The sequence below is a fragment of the Enoplosus armatus genome, chromosome 12 (genome assembly GCF_043641665.1).
Source record: "Enoplosus armatus isolate fEnoArm2 chromosome 12, fEnoArm2.hap1, whole genome shotgun sequence".
NCBI lineage: Eukaryota > Metazoa > Chordata > Actinopteri > Centrarchiformes > Enoplosidae > Enoplosus > Enoplosus armatus.
This window is the reverse complement of record NC_092191.1, coordinates 23,456,585-23,478,681: the sequence shown is the minus strand read 5'-3', so window position 1 is coordinate 23,478,681 and position 22,097 is coordinate 23,456,585. Positions and strand designations below refer to the sequence as shown.

The 22,097-nt window shown below is 45.2% G+C and overlaps 1 protein-coding gene across 1 annotated transcript in view; it reads left to right on the top strand.

Annotated features, from left to right (window-relative positions):
• Nucleotides 1-7,593: 7,593 nt before the first annotated feature.
• The window catches only part of hspa12a (heat shock protein 12A), a 41,197-nt gene continuing 26,693 nt past the window's right edge, over nucleotides 7,594-22,097 (top strand). The window contains exons 1-2 of the mRNA XM_070915937.1: nucleotides 7,594-7,703; nucleotides 21,964-22,040. Coding sequence (XP_070772038.1) covers nucleotides 7,661-7,703; nucleotides 21,964-22,040 — 120 coding nt within the window. The 5' untranslated portion in view covers nucleotides 7,594-7,660. The remainder of the gene's footprint in view (nucleotides 7,704-21,963; nucleotides 22,041-22,097) is intronic.

The following is a 22,097-nucleotide window of genomic DNA, read 5'->3' as shown; positions in this document are numbered from 1 at the left end:
CTGATCTGAGGGCAGATCAGATAATCAGCACAGATGTTCAGGTAGCTCGGCAGCGTTTCAAGTCATGCCCAGCTCTTTGTTTATAAGCCATAAGAAGAGGCCCGACCCTGCCGATGAACCCTTTCCCAGCATAGCCTCGTTCCAGGCTTCGCATCAGCCTCAAATTAAATATGTCATCACCTGATTTGGAAATATTGTTACATTGTTTTTTATAAAATGCTTCTGTGTGTGTGTGTGTGTGTGGGGGGGGGGGGGGGGGGCTGAACATAAAGTACATATACGAAAAATGCTATTGTGTTTGAATTTCATTGCAACCAATTTTGCTGAAGGAACTTTATCTTTTTTATTCTATGTGTTGAAACTTCAAACTTTACTTACAACGACAAATGGCTTATGGCTTTATGCTTGTTATTAATACAAAATTATACAGGACAAATGTCAGACTACATAAATATAGTGACAAAAAAAAAGAGACTGAATTCGTCTTTACAAACCACCACATATTTAGCTTGATTTAATATCATAATATTCAATTATAGTTATATATCATCTATGTGTTGAATTAGTATATAATGTTGTGGAAAGGCAATTCTCAAGGACGTTAAAGAAGTACTCATCAGCAATGCGAATATGCCGACTGCGGCTCTGTTCTGTCCACTTCTGTGTACATGACTCATTTCTATTTGATTAATAACTTCGACAGCCTACCAGAGAGCTAATTCAGCCTGTTGGGATCTCTTTTTGTCGAAGCCTTAATCTAATACTTCCGCGGTGGAAGCCTGCGGGCCTGCAGTCTGCCCCCATCTTCTGCTGTTGTACTACCCTCTGGTGATGCATCCTGAGTACTGCAGCTTCTCTTCCACCAGTGTACAGCGTGAGGAAGAGAAGATCTGAGCTCTTATTATAATCTTTAACAAAAAAAAAAAAAAAAAAAGGAACATAGAAACAAACTATAACGTGCAAATGCCACCATGCTATTACAGGTGTGTATGAACAAACCAGAGTTTAGGTTTGTTTGATCTCCACGGACGTTGTGGCAAATAATAAGGGCCGACAGAGCAACTTCCACGTCCCCTGTAGCCTATCACACATTGTGTTGGAGCCCTTTTTGCATTGTGTTCATTAGTATGTATGTGTGTGTATATATGAAGTAGTCTGTGTTCACTTGTGGCAGTTCCCTTTTTGCACAGTAGGTGGTATGTGAAGTAATTGTCAGTCATTTGCAGAGCAGGTGTTTACTTGACTTGACAAAAACTACACAAACCTACAAGCCACTGGGGGGTACCTGCTGTACCCGGTACTTGCCTTAATCGGGGGGAGGCCTTTGCGTGGCGTGTTGGTTAATAAGTCACATTCCCAAACGTCCGTGGAGCCGTACTCAAGTGTATTCATTTGCACATCATCAATTAATGACTTGCATGCCAACAAACAAACTAATGGCTTACTTTGACTGATGGTCAAAACACACCTGCTCTGTGATTACTGCTTCACCTATCTGTGCCCCCCCCCTCCCCCATGCTCCACATACCACCTATTGTGCCAAAAAGGGAATTACCACAATTGAACACACAATGCAACTCAACAGAATGTTCCCATTAGACCCTCTCCGCCTTGTAAAGTCCACACACAGGCTCTCCGTTATAAACATGTTGTCCCAAACTGAGGTAGACCCTGGTGACATCACTATGACATCATCAGGGTTGTTTTCTCTTGACCTGAAAAAGTTCCTCCAGAGGCTCATAAGACATTATGCTTACATTATAAACTGTACAATGAGTGAATAATACTCCTTGAGCAAGTACATTCCACTTAATTTTGTACCTTATATTAGTTCAGGGAAACCCCCGTCAGTTTATATGTATACTGTTGGTATAGATAGTTTTACAACTCATTTATCTATCAGGGCTTTTTAAAAATCTTGTTCCAGACAGAATTATGTATGATACATTAAACAACTGGATCAAAGTCTATGGAACACAATCAAATAATGGCGGAGTGTATCTATGAATTCAGCACTAAGACCAGCTTAGAATTGTTAGCTGCATGCTCACACAGACGCAATCAAATAATTGATCTGGTATCAATTGACTCGCCACAATTTGACAACCAAGGCCACGGCCTATACATTTATTTGCTGTGCATATCTGAAAATGCCATGGTACACAAATCATTTAAAAAGTTATAAAAAACTTACATGTACCACAAAATTCCCAGTCAAGCTCTGGCTCGTTATAGACGATAGGTTCACCCAAATCACAAAAAAAATGAACCAGAACATGTTTCTCTCACGTACCCCTCATGCTATCTATCCATGTAGGTAGTTTTGGTTTTACGAGCCAAAGTTTTAAGATATGTGTCTCCCCCACTTTACTGCTCAAAATATAAAAAAATGTAGCAAAAACCAACAAAAAAAACACCCCCATTTCTTTCCAAAACCAGTGTCCCCATTACTCCACAGACCTTACTGTAGAAAGTCTTCACCGGGACCATTTCTTTGATAGAGCCAATAACAACCTCTGCATTGTCCCATAAAACTGACAGCAAACACCTTTAGTACAGTAGTACAGTTTCACCTACGTACATCTATCCGCCACAAGATACAGGCCTGTGTGTTTCTATCTGTACATTGATGATATGCACCAGTGGGTGACGGCCTAATACTGAGTGGCCACTAGATGGGGTAAGATGCTCATCATTATGGTGGAAATCAGAATCAGAAATACTTCATTGATCGTATGAAGTATTGCACTGCTGAGTATGTATATATGTATTGCAATGCTGAGTATATCTATATGTATTGCAATGCTGAGTATGTATATATATGTATTGCAATGCTGAGTATATATATATGTAATGCAATGCTGAGTATGTATATATATGTATTGCAATGCTGAGTATGTATATATGTATTGCAATGCTGAGTATATATATATATGTATATATATGTATTGCATTGCTGAGTATATATATATATGTATTGCACTGGTGAAATATAAATAGAGAGTAGAGAATAAATAATGAGGTAGTAGTTTATGGCAGGTGAAGCAGGTCCAGAGTCAGCCTGTTTCTCCTGAGTGTCTGACACTCAGAGGGAGGAGCTGAACAGTTTGATGGCCACAGGCAGGAATGATTTCCCGTGGCGCTCCGTTGTGCAGACAAAAGGACTATACATCCTCACCAAATGCCAAAATCAAGCTTCTGGCCCTACACACCACGCAAACACTGTTCACCTTCTCAGCTGTACTGTTTTTCTTTAAACGAGTATCAAGACAATCAGCCAGTGGGCATCATTTTACCACTTTCATTATATTGATGTTAATACAACGATCTACTGTCAGTGGTGTGAGCAGCATTCAGATTTGTTTCGCTAAAGCAAAAGTAGCAATACTTCAATGTAAAACCTTGATAAAAGTGAAAGTCCTGCATTTGAAACCTTACTTAAGGGTATAGAAGTATTATCAGCAACATGTACTTAAAGTTTCAAAGGTAAAAGTACTCATTATACAGAATAACGGCCCCTGCTGGTGTATTATATATTGTATCAATTGATAATTAATACTGATTCATGAATCTGTGAGTACCATTAGTCTAGGTGGAGCTCCTTTACATTTATTTACATACTACCAGATGGTTTAATCAATAGCAATGCATCATGTGTTTTATAAACTCATAATACAGTCAGGTTCGGCTTCAGCACAGGTTCTCTCTTCAAGACAGGGCCTCAAGATCGGGTAATAAAGGAAGACTTTTTTACCTTAAGACTTTTGAAATTGCACAAACCAGTTCAAACACAATAAGACTGGAGCTTACAGGTCCCTTACAATTCTGGCCTGTCTGGTAATAAAGCCTTGGAACTAATAATCATTTGTAGAAAATTCATGAAACAAACTGCACTGGTTATATAGGAAGAGTTCATTGAGAACTAAGACAGTATACCATAGTAAGTACCCACCTATCTACCCTAATGGAACAAAATATGTAATTTCAAGCTTTAGTCCTTGGTTTCACATAAGAAAATGTTTTTCAACCTGTCACATTCCACGGCCAACGGATGATCTGGAAGCACTGGCTGGGTGTTGGCAGGGGGTGGAAAAATGGGGATCTGGCAGGATGTCTGCAAGGGCCGCCCACTGCGGATCAGACAGGACGCCCATGAAAATAACCAGCCGAGTCCCTTTCGAAAGCTGACCGCTGGACGTCAAGGCAGGTGGTGGGCTAGTCAGCTCAGGGTGGCCGCAGGCTCACGAACCCAAGGCTAATTGAGCGTGTAGTGCAGGCTGGTTGCTGGCAGACCGAGGCTGGTAACTGGCAGAAAGAGGTGTAGGCCGGGCTGGAGGTTGGGGGCTAGTAGACTGAGGTGACGGCTGGAGGCTAGCGAGCTGGAGGCTAGCGAGCTGGAGGCTAGCAGGCCAAGCTGAAGGTTGGAAGCTAGCAGGCCCAACGCTAGTGGAGAAGGAGGCTAAAGCAATGATCAAGTCCTCTGCCAATCCAGGTAACCACTTCGCTAAGCCCAGGCTTCCCGGAGTGCCGGCGTCAAGAGTGGCCTCCTTGCAGTGGCTTAGAAGTCACAGAATGGTGTGAACAGCCTCATCAACTTCATCCACAGAACATGCTTCATCGACTGGGTCCACTTTTGGTCAGTTTGTACAACTCAGGATATGCGGGATTGGACCCAAGTGCAGACAGAGGTGGCAGCAGGATGACTTCAGTGGTTTAATCATAGCTAAAAATAGCTCACAGGCAGTTTGCAGGCAGGTAAACAGCTACCAGGTGAGCAGACCCAGGTCCAGGTTAAGGTTAAGGTCTGGGTTCCGGTGACAGAAGCTCACAATACTGTATTGACAAGTAAATACTAAAAAAAAAAAAGGAGTAACACTGCTGAAATTTCACAGGTCAGAGTGACTCATCAAGCTTGTTGAATGCGAACATTCAACAGACCTGCTCAAGACGCAGGTGCAACACCCAGGAACAGTGGGGGGGGGGGGGGGGGGGGGGGGCTGACCCTCTCACAGCTGGGTGGTGACAAGGCCCCATCAACGTGTATTCTGATTATTTAGCATGAACCAGCCTGGAGGTCACACCTGACTGAAATTGCAGTGAGCAGGCAAAAACTTCAGTCAAGACATCATTCTGATAACATTATTAGATACAAATAATAAAATCTAGAATATTTCCATTTGCTGTAAAGATTGTCTATATAAAAATCATGGTGTCTAGGGTTATTCAACAGAAGAGAAGCGATGGCATCCAAGCCATTTGACCCAGTCTTTACCTTATCATGATAACACAGTTCTTGTGGTAGGAGTAACAGAGGACATCAAACCAGCAGGCTGTGTGAAGTGACACGTTTTTGTGAATGACTCCTGCCTCAAAGTAACTAATTCAATTAACCAGAAACTGTCAAGTAGCACGACACCAGGCAGGCCGAAGCAAACAGTCAGACGAAACGGGAATGTAGTATTCAAAGCAGTTGCTGGATTCCGTTGGGTTAATAACATCCATTGTTTTCCCTCAAATACCAGAATGAAGCTACTTGCAGAATGTGGCCACAGTAAATTCAGATATATCGCAAAGTATCCTATCAAAAGTGAAAAGTGTTTTAAAAGTAAATGTGTTTCGTTGTTGTTTTGGAAAGATTAAAACAGCCCCCCTAATGACCCATGACACCCTGGCTGGTTTCATTTGTCATTAGAAACGCGGTTTAGCAGTCCTGTGATCTCATAAAACATGATGTTCATGTTCAAAAGACTCTATATCTTTGATACGGAGGTGGTAAAATTCTCAAAACGTTCTTCCTGTTCGGGTCTGGATCTGGATATATGTCAAAATACACAAAAAATATATATAATCATTATCTTCCCTTATCTTCAATTGTTAAGAAACCTTTGAAGATTCCTGGTTTTTTTTTCCCCTCCCGTTTTTCCCGACACTTTGCTGCTGAGTCACTGCTGCAGCTGAAGCAACCAGAAACGTGTGCGCCACCGTGTGTTTTCAGACTTGTCTGCCAGTTTGATGGAAACACAGAAGGTAAGATGCGATTGATGTGTTTAGGCACTCGGGTGAGGAGCAGCTACATATTTCAGCAACCGTTTTGGTGCTATGGTGCATCTAGGATTCGAATTAGAGCCATTCAACAATGGTTCAAGACAGGGCCTTGAGATCAGGTAGCAAAGCAGGGGTGCATATTCACAGATTTTGAATTTATTAGCACAAACCAGTTGACACAAGTAAGCCTGGAGCTTTCAGGGAGTTCAGCAGCCGACAAGCCGGGAATACAGCCTTGATTGTAGTCATGTAATTACTCCATGACGTCCAAATGAGCATGAAACACACATCGTTTCAAGTAGGTTGTACTAATAGATGATTGACCGTTTTCTCTCCCTCCCCTTGGCTGGACGATAAACCCTTTGTGCTGCCACTGGTCTTTGAATGGGATTTTCAAACTCCTAAAAGCTGCTCTGGGGGCTTGTAAGATGTGGTTTGTGATAGACTTCAGACCCAGCCACCATGTCCACGTAGGATCGAAAGAAGTTACTGACGAAAAATAAAAAGAAGCAACTTTCAAATACTAGAATACTAGAAACAAATTGAATGTGAATTAAAAAAAAATTAGCCCAACAGATGTCCCACCTGCGAGAGCCTAACCGGGACTCAAATCCCAATTGGTCACTGACTCACTTGGGTCCCACGAGGGACATACTGGATCTGTGGGTTCCTGCTGGATCCCAATTTTCTTTACATTTTCTCTTACTCCTCACTCTAACATAAGAGTTGTGGCTTTAAAACACCCCCTCAAATTATTTGACCTTATTCACAGGAAACACACAAGGGGCCAGTCAGCATGGGCTTTTTTTCTGTGACCCAGTGAACCCACTTGGGTCAACAGGAAGCGTAACCAGTTCCAGCCCACGCCACGGTCACTTTTCCCCACATTTATTATTCCCATTTTGCTCGTTTCAAGACCGGGGGCCACGTCCAGTCCAAACGGAGCTCACAGATGTGCCCGTCTGGGTAAGTACTTCAGATAAACATTTGAGTTAATTGAGGTTTCATTATGGTCAAAAAGGGCTACATTTGGCCGTGGCTGTCTACTCAAAGCAACACCATCTGATGTGATTTTTCTCTTTATATCCGGTTCCAATTCACAAATCAACATGAGAACGGTCTTGGAGCTGGTGGAGAGCACAGCATCCCTACCGGCTGTCTTGAAGCAGGACTGCAGCAGCAGCAGCAGCAGCGTTCCTGGCCAGGACAGGACGTGAATGTGATGGGAGGGGCACACAGAACGGCAGCGGCGGCAGCAGCAGCAGCAGCAGCAGTCTGGTGGGGTCCAACATCCTCTCTGCTGAGGCTCACTGCCCCCCTCCCCTTCCCCTCCTTCAAAAACCTCCGGACCTCAAATCTTCCCGGTGTTCCTTTTTAAGGCTTTTTTGTTTGTTTGTTTTGTTTTTTTTGGGGGGGCCGCAGAACGGGGAGGCGGCAGAGCTCGAAGTGAAAGTTGACGGGGGACACCGACAAGTACCAACAGTGTGGCGGCCGTTTTCCTTGATGTTTCCTTTTTGCTTCCCTTCTTTGGCCCTGCGTTCCCGCTAAACCAGGAAAGATTGCTTGGTGTAGCTGCATCGGAGAGAAGGCTCGGGAGGAGGTGAAACTGCGGGATATGATGACCGAGAAAGAAACGGCGACAGAGAAGATAATAACAGGTAAATGAGCTCATTCCGTTCCCTCTAAACTGCCCCCCCACCCCCCGTAGTTTTAGCAGCGGTCAGCTTCGACAGCAAATTAATGCGCGCGCGCGCACGTACGCAGTTTGTCCTTTGGTGTGGTCGTTTGCGGGACGCGTTCACGTGCACTCTGGTGAGATTTGCGAGGTTCGCGATCAAAGTAGAGGCCGTCGACATAAGACGGTGTTGCGTTACGGCGTTATTCAATCTGAAAAGCCTTTCTAACCCCCTCATCTGCAGTGCAGGGGGAGGCTGGGGGGGGGGGGGGTGGGGGGCTGTGAGCTATGAAGCACTGCCTTGGGGTTTTCCAAGGGCAATCGCAGCCCTTACAGGACCTCGCCTTCTGGCCTGCAGCGAGCAGCAGACGAACGTGGCGATGTGTTAAAAGTTTGACGTGTTGTTTTTTGTTTTTTTTTTCCAACTGCGAGGCTGAGCTCGGCGTGTCGGGTTGTTTCCAGGTGGCTGGAGGACGGATCGGCTCAGTTCGGTCCTTCCATAACGGTGCAGAGTTTGGTCACATGGCCAGTCCCACCGGCATTGTGACTCAATGCAGCAAAAAAAAAAAAAAGAAAAGTCTGCACCATGTCCTCAGGTAACGCAGTGTTCATCACCCGCCCAGACGGTGCTGCCGCCGCTCTCTGACCAGGGTGGTGCACCGAGGTGCGTTTCAAACCACTGTCATGCGTTTTACAGGTCGACTATCTTTTCGTCTCCACGATGGATAAGATACGTTCGTCCCGCTATTACTCTCCTCTGTCATAGGTACACACCGTACCGTAATGACAGTCAGTTGAACTCCATTGGAATTTCTCTTATTTTATTGTTGTTCGCTTGCCTGAGAGCGCAAGCATACAGCAATTCCTAGTCACTATGTACGATCTTTTGCACGTACTAATATTGTACAATTCGGCTCACACTAAATACACCAGCAGCATTTATTTGAACAAAGTTTCAACTTTTAAGATTGATCTAAATCCACTGATGAGGGCGATAGTGAGCAGGGTGCACCATACCCATACAGTGTGAAATTCAAATGCTGCCAGGTACCAGGTAGTTGATTATTTCAGTAGCTTTTATTCATTTGTACGACATAATGCGTCTTGCTGTTCGAGCTTTAAAGAACAAGTTTTAAATTGGGCAAAAATGAAATGGGGTTTGGTTGGTTTGAAGTTCTTTCCTCTCAAGAGGTAGTGGGACTAACGTTTCCAGGGGGCTTGGCAACACTCCAGCGTTACGTAATGTAACCGATTTGGGTGCCATAGAGACTGCACCCTGGTGATGTCCTGCAAGGGATGAGAGCTAATATCAGACTTTCTGTGAGTTGAACTCCTACAGCTGAAAAGGTTCCCTTGTGTCATTGAAAGGCAGACTTCTAACTTGTGGGTTCATAAAATTAGATTTTATTCTACTTTGAGTACAAGGTCCGAGACAAAAAAAAAAGCAGTTTAGCATCGAATCTGAAAGGCAAAAAGCAGCAATGTGCACAGCATGTACACATGTATAGAGGCAATATATACATAAACAGTGGTAGATATAAAGATAATGAGAGTCCACCGGGACAGCCACATGATTCTGAACTCATGGGGAAGGACCGCCGCCACATTTAATAGATAAAGACAGATACATTCTTCCTCAGCAACAACAAGCTCCAGTGCAGACATTTTTCTTTATGACGATCTTCCTCTCGTTTTTTAAATTTTATGCCCCATGGTGTTTTCGGAGAATACTGGTCAAGTACAAGTGTATCTCACCGTCCACTCGTCATGTCTGTTGTCAACAGAATGTCGTCGTTGTTGGTAGGTGATAGTAAATTAAAGCTCCAGGTACGTTCAGGGTTGCTCGCAGTGCTGTGCAATAGTCATTGGTCAAGCAGATGTGTCATCACATCAAAACAAGGCACGACTACGACAACCACAAACACAGTAACCGCCATTCACGTGCGTCTGGACAGATCAGGGCAACCAAAACTTTAAAATACCTTTTATGTGCTTTCTTGCCAAGCGTTAGGTTCCAAAAGTTGGTTCAAAGCGCTGGACACTGTGTTGGACCACTTCCTTCATTGTTTTCCCCCTTACTCCCCTGACACGTGTTCAAAAATGTAAAATACAATGAAGCTCATCGAAGAACCTAGTGCCAAGACTTCACAAGGTTGGTGCAAGTTCAGGAAGTACAAGGTTGTGGATTGCTGTCCTCCTGCCGTGGGAAGGCCCGCGAGTGACACTGTGTGACACTGTTGACCCGTTTAAAGCTGGGTGGAGTTTGGAATTACTGTATAAGGATAAGTTGTCCAGCCTTAACAGGCGCAAGAAAGCTAGCTGGAAAATGGAGATGTCAGGTCTAGGGACTCATGCATATATACATGTTCATTTTGTGATCATCCGTGAGTGAGAGATTGGACTGTCTGCTGAATCATGTCTTTGTTTTCCTACTAACTGCAGTGCAAGCAGAGTCAAATTGCAGCGTCATCTTCACAGACAACTGCTAGATCCAAGGAACGTGATGACACACCTTTTCGGTGTGCGTGCACCCTCAGGCCAGGAGCGCTGCATCGAGCATAAACCCGGCTTTAGGTGTGGCTCAAAGCTGAGAGGGCACTTTCCCTGTAGTCACCGGTCCGTCCCAGATTATTGATAGATTCTCTGATCCCTCTGGGGGACTGCAGCGTAGAAGAAGCATGCACAGCAGGAAACAAAATTGGTGACCTCATGACGGCAAGGAGAGCTCCTGTGTTTGTGGTTTTTGACTGAACAGCAAGGGAAAGGCAAAGAGAGAAAAGTTCACCGCCTTTCGGCTGTCTTTGTATTCTTTCAAAGACGTATTCTGTAAATGTGGTTAACTAGCGGATCTCCTCGCACAACCTCTTTGCAAAACAAGCATCCATTTCTTGCTACGCGTAAAGTCCGGGCGGTCACAAATCCTTTGGGCTTGGGGGGGGGGGGGGGGTTCCACATGGTGCACTTGTAGCACAGCCACAGTCTGTGACCTGAGCTCTGGGTTTTCATGGGAACAGTTTTAATGCTCACAAAAACAGTGCAATCATGGAGGAAACGCTGAATCTTTGTATTCTTGTTTGGAAGTTCAGTCAAACTCTTGACTTTCTCAGTTGAAAAGTTGGATAGAAAGCCAAAAGGTCAACAACACACAGTTATTTACGTCATTGTGTTGTTGACGTCTGTTTGTGAATTGTGTGTGTGTGTGTGGGGGGAGGGTGTCAGACAGGGGTTCGGTTGGTGGTGGGGTGTCGAGGGGGATCTAACACCCTGGCCGTTTAACTTCTCCAAGACCAGATCATACCACTTTCAGTCACAAGTCCTGTGTGACCTGGGGAGCTGAACGGTGCAGTCGGTAAGTATTCCAACAGTTTTGTTTTGGCCCTGTGCTTATTAGATTTGAAATGAGACGACGACTAAGACTTGAAAGACTTATTTTGAGACATCCACATCTGATGAACTATGTACAGAGGGAAACAATGACACATTACACATGAATACTGTATGTAGGATTTAATGCAACTGCCCACAATATGTTATCAAGCTCAAGCAGCCATTGGTCTTTTCCTTTGGACACTTCCTGGTGATTTGTCTAATTGAATGAGAAGGTACGGTTTGGAATTTGAATTGACTGGCAATTCTCTAGTTCAGCTCTGTCCTCATCTGTACTACAGCACATAACTGCAGATTTAGCACCAAACTTTCTTGGGGCAACAACTAACTCCTAACCTAGGGGGGTGGGGTTATCACAACACCTTCCATGCCACTTGCTGTGGATGCTCCATGCCAGGTTCAAGTACTGTACTGCAGATCAGTGAATCTACAGCCCATACAGTTTAACACGCTCTGGCTTGTTTGTTTTTCTTTAAACCAATCACAATCGTCTTGGGCGGCGCTGACCCCAGGATGCAGCGACGGTGCCCTTGCAAAATAGTGTCTGGGGGGGGGGGACTTGTTTTGGTGGAACATTTGCTCATGGGGAGGCGAGCCCTGGCATTAAAATGGCTGAATCCCCGCTAAAGAAAGCGGCACATAGAATAGTAAACGGTGTATGTAGACTATGTGATTTTACAACGTTTACTGTTAAAAAAAGACGAACAGAACTTGGGTCATCGGTGCCCTAGAAGGCTCCCTATACTTCAGCTCTGGGGGAGCTCACTGGACTCAGACGATCCAAGTCTTTGTCAAAACTTGCCATTTTCAGCGTGTAGGCTGCTAGCTCGGAGGTTGTTGTTGCTGTTGTTGTTTCATGCGCAGTTAGCGGAAGGAGAAGAGAACGGCGACTGGCTTATCTCAGCAGCCTTCATCCGGTGAGTCAGACTACCTGCACTCTAACCAATTTCTGTGGGGGCGGGGGATTCGATTTTCCTTAGCCAATCACTAGAGACCAATGTATCCGCCTGAATCTTGACAACAGCTCGACAATGGCGTTAGCCCCCCCCCCCCCCCCCCCGCAGCGCTCATTGGATCGTCCGCTTTTCAACCGAGAAATTGCCGTTTCATGTCGCGATACATGAAAGCAGTCAACTGATTCAAAGGTCTGGACCCAGGCAAGTTAACAGTAGTAGTAGTTTGAATGGAGAAACAGTTCTTTTAAATAGTTCTTCTGAATAGAGAAAGAAGAATTACAGGTCTTTTATGGTAGTAACACAGTGCTGTGATGTCGCATAAGTGTGTGTGTGTGTGTGTTTTGAACACAATAGGGGGTTGAAAACATATCAACACGCTTTTCATTTCTCTGAAAGAGGACCTGTTATGCTTTTCCTCATTTTCTGTCATAGACTTAGGGTTACAATGTTGGATGTTCCTATTAAATGTCGCCAAAGTTGCCAAATAATGAGGAGAGCGTATGTAAAAGTGATCCCTGTGAGCCAAAAGCTCAGTCTTCAGACTGCTCAGGACGCTCCATTTGCTTTTCATGTCTTACTGCTGTGAAAGTATGACATGACCCCGAACACGGATTTCCTCAGGTGGTTGTTGGAGCTGCTCTGCTCAGGACTTTACTAATGCTCAGGTTGTTCACTGTCTCACAGAAAGAACTTTTTTCTGCTCGTTAACTAAGCTAACTGTAGCTGCCGCTCGCTAGTTAGCTGTGCATCCAGCAGTCCTCTTAGCCATAGATGTATATCTGTATCTACGCTCTTAGTTAAGCCGACTCTAACCATCTGACTCTCGGGGGCCCGGGCCTGAAAACCTCCTCCTGCCGGCGGTCCAAAGCTCCCGCGCTGGCGGTGTAAACACCAACACTCCCCCCTGGTGCTCAGAGCTAACTGAGCTAACGGCAGCTACAGTTAGCAGCAGTTAGCAGTCACTTTATAAAGCTTTCTGTCCATCAGGAAACTCCGTAAATCACAGAGAGTTGAGGCAGAGACCAGAACACATATTGTTGTGTGTTCTTGTACAGTAACCAGTGAGGCCCAGTCCCCAGAAACACTCAGCTCCAGCAGCGTTTATCGTTTTTTTCCCAACCTACTTCTTGTCTCATTTGTGGTCTGATAAACAGGAAGTTCATCACATTCAGTCCCCATGTCTCTATTTTCCAAGCTGAGTTACTGCTGCTGTCAGTATGAAGCGGTGCGCTGTGCTCAGGGCTCAGAGGCAGGGAGCCGGCCAATCAGAAGGAAGTGGGCTTTTAGGGGAGGCGGGGCCTTGAAGAGACAGGAGCTCAAAGGGCTTGTGTCACACAGAGGGGCCCGCATGGAGGGCCACAATAAGATGAAGAAGGACTTATTTGATCTGTGAATCATGTAAAGCTGCTCTAGCGGAGTCCCAGAATAAAGATATAGAGCTGGAAATGAGACACTCTTTAAGACGCCACATTTTGTTTCTTGACATGCTTGACTAACTTTTCCTACAAGTCCTATGCTTTCATATATCAGACAGTATGGCGTGGCTGACCTAATCATTGCCCCCCAGCTCACCAAAACAAACCAGGACAAAACAATTGCCCCGCCGCCAAAATGGTATGTCGTTTGGAAAATGGGAACAGGGGGCTGTTTTCAGCATTGTGACATGTCTCAGACATGAGCCATGTGGAGGAGTGGGAGTTACAGGATGGGGGAGGTGCTACTCGCAGGCCATCAGATAGGACCTGGTAAAGAGGGGGGGAAACAGCAACTCAGTTGGAAAACGGAAACATTGTTTGAGAGTCTGTACCGTGACACATTTCTTAATATTCTCTCCGCAGATATGGAATACAAGTCTTTCCCTCTGTTGACGCATGGAGGCTTTGAAACTCTTTCTTTCTACAAGCCATACACGTTTTGATCTTAAATGCACACCCGTGAGCACCAAGAGTTCAAAAGCAATACGCTGAGTCTTCGGCGAGATGGTAATTGGTTTCATATGTTGCTGTGGCATGTCGAGAATGTAAATCAACACAGTGTTTGCTTTTTAGTCCAAGCCGAAGTGGCACATTCCCTTTTGCTGCTGCTGCTGCTGTGAAAGCCCGTCCACATACCACTGATATATACAGTGTGTGTCTGCTTTGAACTTGACCACATTAGTCCAGCACACTGGGCTGTAAATCTCAGTAAGACGAAGACGCATTTTAGACAATTGTGTAAGTTCAATTTTAGTCTTTTTAAGAGGAAATGGACATTTTTATGAACGATGTGGTGCTCTGTGATTCAAACGTTCGGCGCCCACCAGGTCTCTATCAGGCAAATGGCCAGTAAGAGACTCTGTGATTCGGCCACATAGCGGGATGCACCTTTTTCGAGGTATTTAGTAAATATCTGTAGGATCAAGACAATACCTTTGCAGATGCAACCCACTGCCGGATAACAAAAAAAAAAAAAAGATTTGATTTTCAAAGTTATGATTTTTCCCTATTGTTTGCTTTGGGAAAGCTGTGACCGAATCACGGAGCAACCTACAGAGTGCTGAGGTCACACATGGGGCTGGAGTTCTGCAGATCAAGATGGATGTGGCGTGCTCTGCGCTGTACACCCCAAGTTGTGGCTTGGTTTTGACTCTTTGGACCTGTACTGCAGTTGGCTAGTTCAGTGGTTCTCAAACCCCCCAGGGATCCTTGAGAGGGTTCCAGGGGGTCCCCAGCAAAAAGCAGAATGATTTATTATTCACTATAGTTCCATCCATAAGTAACACAGTGACAGAATGGGTGACTATTTCGGTCATGGGTTTCATACACTTTCTGTAATAAACCTAAATAATAACCTAAGTAATAACCTAATCTAAAAGCAAAACTCCTATCAGATGGGGGACGCTGGGATAAATTCTTATCCAATGGGGGTCCGTGGTCTAATTTGTGTCCGTTTAGGGGTCTTTGATGTGAAAAAGTTTTGGAACCGCTGGACTAGATATTGTCATTTCCCCAATTAGAATTCATCTATTTTCACCAATACGGACCTATACATGTTGTACCCTGATAAACATTACATGGGGGGGGGGGGGGTACTGAGAACAGGGGAAAAAGAGAGGCTGCATATGGACAAATCACCAGTCCACCTCAGGGCTTGGCCGATATTAACTGATATTAGAGGCATATACGTCGGCCGATAAGTAGCAAGAAATGCCAGAGATGTCTTTGTGCTAGTTTAGAAAGAAGTGTGGCTATAGCATAATTGGTTGGGGCTACTGAGGGCTAACACTCAGACCAGCAGAGGCAATTTAGAATATGATGTCTCTGGACTACGGGATGAAACTGGAGCAACTGGAAATCAATGCGCAGGAGAACATGCAGACAGCAAGAGCAAGAGAATCATTCTTCAGCTTGTCTGCAGCTTACATGTTCTGTTCTGTATTGGGGGGGAAAAAAAGCTAAATGCAGCAGCCTCCTGATGAATTGATAGCGAACATGAAGCATGAAATGAAATGCAAGTCATCTTGGGCCGATATGTGTCCTCAAAATGTGTACACTGTGCTGCTAAACTGTGAAATAATTCATAGGCTGTTTAAACATGCACACAACCCAAGAAAAGCATGGCTGCAGAATCAGAGCTGAGGTATTTGTAGCTGTGTGTTATTGTCAGAGATCATTGCAGATAATGACGTGTTGACATGGATGTCAACACAATAGTGATCTTTTTTTTTTTTTTTTTGTCTAATCTGGGTTTAGAGAATTTGAGCGGAGTCTTTGCTATTATCCGGGGATTTTTTTTCCATTACAGACAGGCAGGAAGGAAAAGCCATTGTTCGGCAGAGAGTTTTAAAGCGTTTCCTCCGAGTGTGACCGAAACGGTCTGTCCTCTCCAGGAACTTGCTCTGTCTTTCTGTCGGACGTCTCTGTTCATTGTTTCAAGTCAAAGTCTTTTGTTTCTTTGATGTAATGAACACGGTATAAGTAAATGAATCATTTAAAAAGTCCAGTAGGCAATCGCGAATCCAACTTTTTGGTCTGTCTGAGCAGCTGAAAAAGCTCCATTCCCAATGACATAGTAATGCTAATGTCCACTAAATGCTCTCTCTTTAAAGTCAATTTTAGGCTCCCAGTAACATAAACTAGTAAATGTCAATAGCAACTGCGAGAATAGAGAAGAGAGAGCGCAGAGTAGAGCTTTTACTCTCTTCCTGTCAAGAGCAACCAGTTGAGGTGGTCTGATCCTCCTAGATGCCCACCCGGGGAGTCACTCTGGGCAAGGAGACACCGGGACGGACCCGAGATACACTGGTTGGAATGAGTAGGCTCTGGGTTTCCCCGAAGGAGTTGGAGGACATGTGGAGAAGGGCATCTAAGCTGCTTTGCTTAACCTGCCGCCGCTGTGTCTCAGACCCGGAATAAGCGGCAGAAAATGGATGTATGGATGGAGAGGATGCACAGGTGTCTCAACCGCTCTTGTTTGCCGGTTGCTTGTCCCATCCGAGCTCCAACCAGGCTCTAGTAACTACCATGATGGCCATGAGTAGCAAACTCAAGTCCAGGCTTCAAAACATTGATTCGTTGTCTAACGTGGGTTGCCTTCCACGGTGAGAAAATAGCCAGTGAAACTGTGACTGTGCAATATTATGTAATTCTTGCAAGGGCCAAGCATAGAACACCACTCCAGATTACAAAGTGCAGTATAGTAGCGGTGCTCCCATTCAAGAATAGAAAAGTAGCATAAATTTAGAAATAAGAGTATGCACAAAAATATATACACACATTTACAATATAGTTTACAAAGTAAAATACATACAATAACAATGTGTGTGTAGAGAATAGCAATGCTTGCATCTTTACACGTCTGTAATGATTACTGTATCTGACAGTTAGGATCATAGAGCCTCAAACTTTAGTTTATAAATGAATATGTATTTAACATACATACTGGCAGGCCTTAGTTTTGGAGGTCTGCTGAAAATCGTGCAGTGCGACATTCCACTTTATGACCACTCACCCCTGCAGCCAGACTAATGTATATTCCACCTGACAGAGGGTGAGAACGAGATCTGCTTTGGATCTGTTTAAAAACACCATGCCGCAGAGGAGCTGCGCAGCGTCACACGCATTCCACGAGCTGTGGCGAGACGGGGTCCATTGTAGAATTAGACTGATGATGTGAGTGTCATCCACCTCTGATATGATGAATATTTTATAAAAACGTACCTGAAACAATTTCATTAGTTATGGCACCGTACCAGGTTTCATCCGCCGTGACAACAAGAAAGAATGTTTGGTGTAGAAATGATCATATATAAAAAAAAAAAGGTATTGAGAAAGCTAGCTTCATTCCCAAAAAAATGTGTTGGCATTCGTGCTTCATTCAGAAACCCATCATTGTGTATTAGAGTGTTTGTCCGGATCTGTGTGTGCTTTAGATGTGACACAGTGTGTGTGTGTGTGTGGATTTGTATGTGTGTGTGTATAGTGGCTGCAGCTGTTGTCAGGCTGTTTTCTCAGAGCACTGTGTGTCTGGGCTGATAGCCAAGTGGATGCAGTGTGTGTGTGTGTGTGTCGGGGGGCTCTCTCTGTATGGCATGAATGAATAGCACATTCTCTCCCCAAATTCATTTTGCCGTCGCCCCTTATGAATGTGGCTCTTTGATAGCCTATGTTTTTGTGTTTGCGCCTCTCAGTTTGCTGCAGTGAATTTAATGAGGCTCCATCTCCTGCCATTGTAGGTAACAGTCGGCGCCTCACTTTGTGTCTCGTCTCTGCGTTTCATCGGTCTTCGACGCCACTGTCTGCTGAAACAGGCTGCTATTGTACATCAGGATCTCCCAAGATTCTCTCTGTGTTTCTGCTGACGAGTTCATGAACAATGTTACGTTTTAAATATTTAGACGACTTAGCCGAGTTTGCCTGTTGATAATTATAGCATAGCTGCACGCACGGCTGTCAGGCCTTTGGGGGGCCAAATTGATTGAGGTCAACTTGTAGAATGTCCTTTTGGACGGGGTTTACATTTGCATGGTGAACAGTCAAGATGTAAAAAGCCATTGGATACAGCGGACAGCTCATCCACAAATATGAATTATATATGCGGACAAAGTAATTGATACAAATCCTAATTGGCCGACATGTAAACGTAAGGTATGTTTCCATCCACCTGTTTTCTTGTGCATTTTCAATTGGTGATCCTGAGTTGAAACGTAAGCATTTTTTTTGCAAGATATTGTAAAAAAACAAACAAAAACGAACAAACAAAAAAAAACGTTGTCACGCTTGACTGAAGTGGAAAAGATCCAGCTTCTTCTGCTGGCGATAAAAGCATTCACGTCAGACTGCCACTCACGGTTACGGCCCTCTAGTCCGCCAGAAAGTCCAGACGGGGACATGTGTTGCATGTTGCCCCCCAGTGTGTTGGCTTAAAAAACACCACGGGCCCGGTATAGCCCACCTTAGTCGTGCTAAATCGTGGTCAGCTGTTCCGTTCACAGCAGGGGGACAACAGGCCTCCTTCCTCAAACCCGAAACATGACTTCCACTAAACTGAAGATAAAGTCTTCTTTTTAAAAGTTTTGGCTGTGTTCACCCCCCCCCCCCCCCCCCCCCGTGCTTTGTTTACATCACATGGGATGGATGGGAAAAGACGCGCGGGCGGCATCGGACAACTCAAGGCGGTCGCGTGATTTCGGGGGGGTTGGTCATGCGAGCCCCAGTGAGCTTTAAAATGAGTTTGTGCGAACCAGCGTACCTCCTGTATGTCGTAATGCTAAACAACCTCTTTTAACTCGCTGTGCTGTCTTATCGAAGACCATTCACATTCTGGCGGTGCGGCTTGAGTGGCCGTATATACTCCCGACAAAGCTGCCCCCCCCCCCCTGCTGTATTGTCTTTGGAAATTAGGATTGACATAGCTTTCTATTATCAGGTCTAAAATGTACACTGCTTTTTACCGGACTGTTATAGATCTGGTAACAGAAATGTTGCTCGTATGAGGCCACCTTTTGTTGAACCGCTCCCGACAAGGGGGAGCGTCTGTCTTTTTCCCTCCCCTCAATAAAAGAGCCTGTTTTCAGTTGTACAGAGACTATATGCTCCCGTGGCTCAGGCCTCTGAGTAACAAGTCGATCGGAGAACAGGTGGAATGCGAGGCCAACAGGAAGTCACAACAGGAGAAGATTAAATAAGAGTCTTGACGTGCCTTTTCAGCCGCACAGTGTCAGTGCTGCAATGTCAACATGGGCTCAGCAGGCTTTTTCAAAAAGGAGTACAAAATGTCCCGTTGAATTTGGACTCATCCTTCTCCACTGTGTGGAGCATGGGTGCTCTGCGGCCCCCGCCAGGACCCTGCCCTCATCTATCCTGTCAATGCTGTTTAAACCAAAAGTCCTTTTGTTAAGTGCCGGGGCTGTAAACGATTTCATAAAAGTCATGAATTACTTTGATTATTATTTCTACCTGAGAAGCAAAATTTGGCAGAGAAAGAGACTGAGAAAAAAGACAGCTGAACAAAGGATGTCGTTACATGGTGAAGCATCTCGGAACACTACCACCAGGATACTGTACAAAGTGTTTTAAAAGAGATAGAGCCTATGGTAAGGGCCATAACATGTCAGAGGCCATGCATGGCACCATTACGTAGCCTCTCCTTCGTCTTCATTTTGCAATCGTGAGCTCCTGCTTCTGCGATGGGAAGTTCGGAAGCCGACACGTTTAGCCAGTGAGATCCCGCGTCGGTTTTGTTTGATAAGTTACAACAACTTGCGGTAGAGAAATGCAAAGATTAGCAAAGATATACTTGAGGTCATTCGGGGGTTGCCAGTGTCAGTCGGACAGTTGGTCCACTGCTTTGGTCCAGACGAATGACCCAGAGACAGAGGTGGACACCTATATGAGGGACAGTCCCCCCGTTTTGTGCTGAGTTGAAAGTAGGATTGAGTAAGTCAAAGTTGTCGAGAAACAGTTGGCATTCACAGAACGCAGCTGCCTGTTTAAGAAACTCAGTAATGAAATTTCTTATTAGATGGAGGCAAACAAACTGAGCCAGCACAACAACAAAGAACGGCTGAGCCAAACCTCAGTAATACAGCACTTGACATATTATTTACTGCAAGAGGAGCAATCAATTTATTTCTCTAATCGCGATAAAAAAAAAAAAAAAAAAAAAAAGGTTGTAAAGGTGATTTTTTGGGGAGTGGGCTGCCGGGGTCGCAGAAAGACAGGGCTGGATGGTGGCTAGATGGAGCCTAGCCACAGGTGGTCTGTAATTCTGCACCGTAATTGCCTGGCAAAGTGTATTATGGGTCTTCAGACCACTCATCCACTCTGTAGGGGTGGACAAGAGAAAAGGGTGAGTGAGGCGGAAAAACAGGATGGATAACATGATGTCCCGTCGTGAGACAATTCTGCCAGACACTTACAATACGTCGAGGGGGTGTTATTATCGTGTGCGTTCAAAGAACACTTTCAGTGAAGGCTATTAAGGCAGACTAATGAAAATGATGGTACCAAATGGGGAGACAATCTCCAATTCAATTGAAATGTCATTGTGTTTTAAAGACAGGTGCAACAGACGCTTTCTGCTGCTCAAGTGGAGTAGATGTTGTCATCCGCACCAGGAAAGGAGCCGTCTCTGCACTTCGAGAGACTTTTCCGAGTTCAGGGTCAGCAGCCCGACAGAGCCTCCGGAGTCATTTTGTGTTCAGTCCCTGGTTCTGGGCCACTTTGGTTGTGCTGGCAGCGACCTCACAGCGGTTCCTCACTTTAGTTTCTAAAGGGGAAATGATCTCACTTATGTAGCGCTTTTCAACCTGAGTCTCACTCACCCATTCGCACACACCGATGGCGACCGAGCTGCCATGCAAGGTGCTGGTTCTCCATCGGGAGCAACTTAGGGTTCAGCGTCTTGCTCGAGGACACTTTGACGTGACGGGGGCACCTCTTGTGTGACAGTGCTAACCAATGCGCCACCATGCCGCCCTCCTGAGCCCTCTCAGTTACCATCGTTTGATTGTCATGGCTCATTAGAAGAAAAAAAAGGGGTCAAACCAAGAAGATTTTAGCCACCTGACCCATCAGCCTAGATAGCAACTTGTTCTGCTCTGTTTCATTGGCATTTTCGTCAAGTGTGTTTGTACCGTTGTGCTCAAAGTCTGGAGCTGATTTCAGTTACTGCTTAAACTGGATTGTCTCTGGTAAGCTGGAAATAATGGCATTTGAATTCAAATAAAACAGGAAACATGAACGCCTAAATGACTGAACTAAACCCACATATGAAGCAATGTATGACGGACCCCCCCCCCCCCCCCCCACACACTCAAGGGGCGGATACCAGACGTCCCAACAGGAACACCAAACTGTGTGGGTGGTGGCGGTCCGGAGGAGGGATTCAGGGGCAAGTGGCCTGGGAACTGAAGGACAGGGAAGGCACAGAGGACCTCAGGCAGGGCAGGGCAGGGCCACGCAGGAAACCTCAGGCGGACGGCCTGGAGGCCGGGCAGAGGCCGAGCAGGAGCCCTCAGGCTAGGGCACTGGAAAACATTAAAACCTAAATGACTGAACTGAACCCACATATGAAGCAAACTATGACAATAAGTGTCCCCAGGAGCAGCTTGGGGTTCACTGTCTTGCTCAAGGACACTTTGACGTGTGGACGACCAGCTTTACCTCCTGCATTATTGATTATAAGCTCATATTCCTCTCTTTTTGAGCTCCTCATCATGGCATTTGTGTTGACACCCTGTTTGACAGATGATTCGGTTCTCAGCTGTCAGAAACTCCAGTTGGTGGAGCTCTCCATTCAAAATCCAAAAATCTGATTTTGCGAACACGTAAATTGGACTTTTTCAATAAATGAATGAGTACATAATTAAAAGGTACAGTGCGTAATTGTGACGTGAATATCTTTGTCCTCTCCCTACAGATGCGATGGCTAATCCCTCTCCAGCGAAGAGCATGGGTGACCCCGGAATCACGCCGCTGTCTCCTTCACACACTCAGGTGACTCGATTCTCTCGCGCACGACACATGCGACATGAACTCATCGGTCGCTGCTGT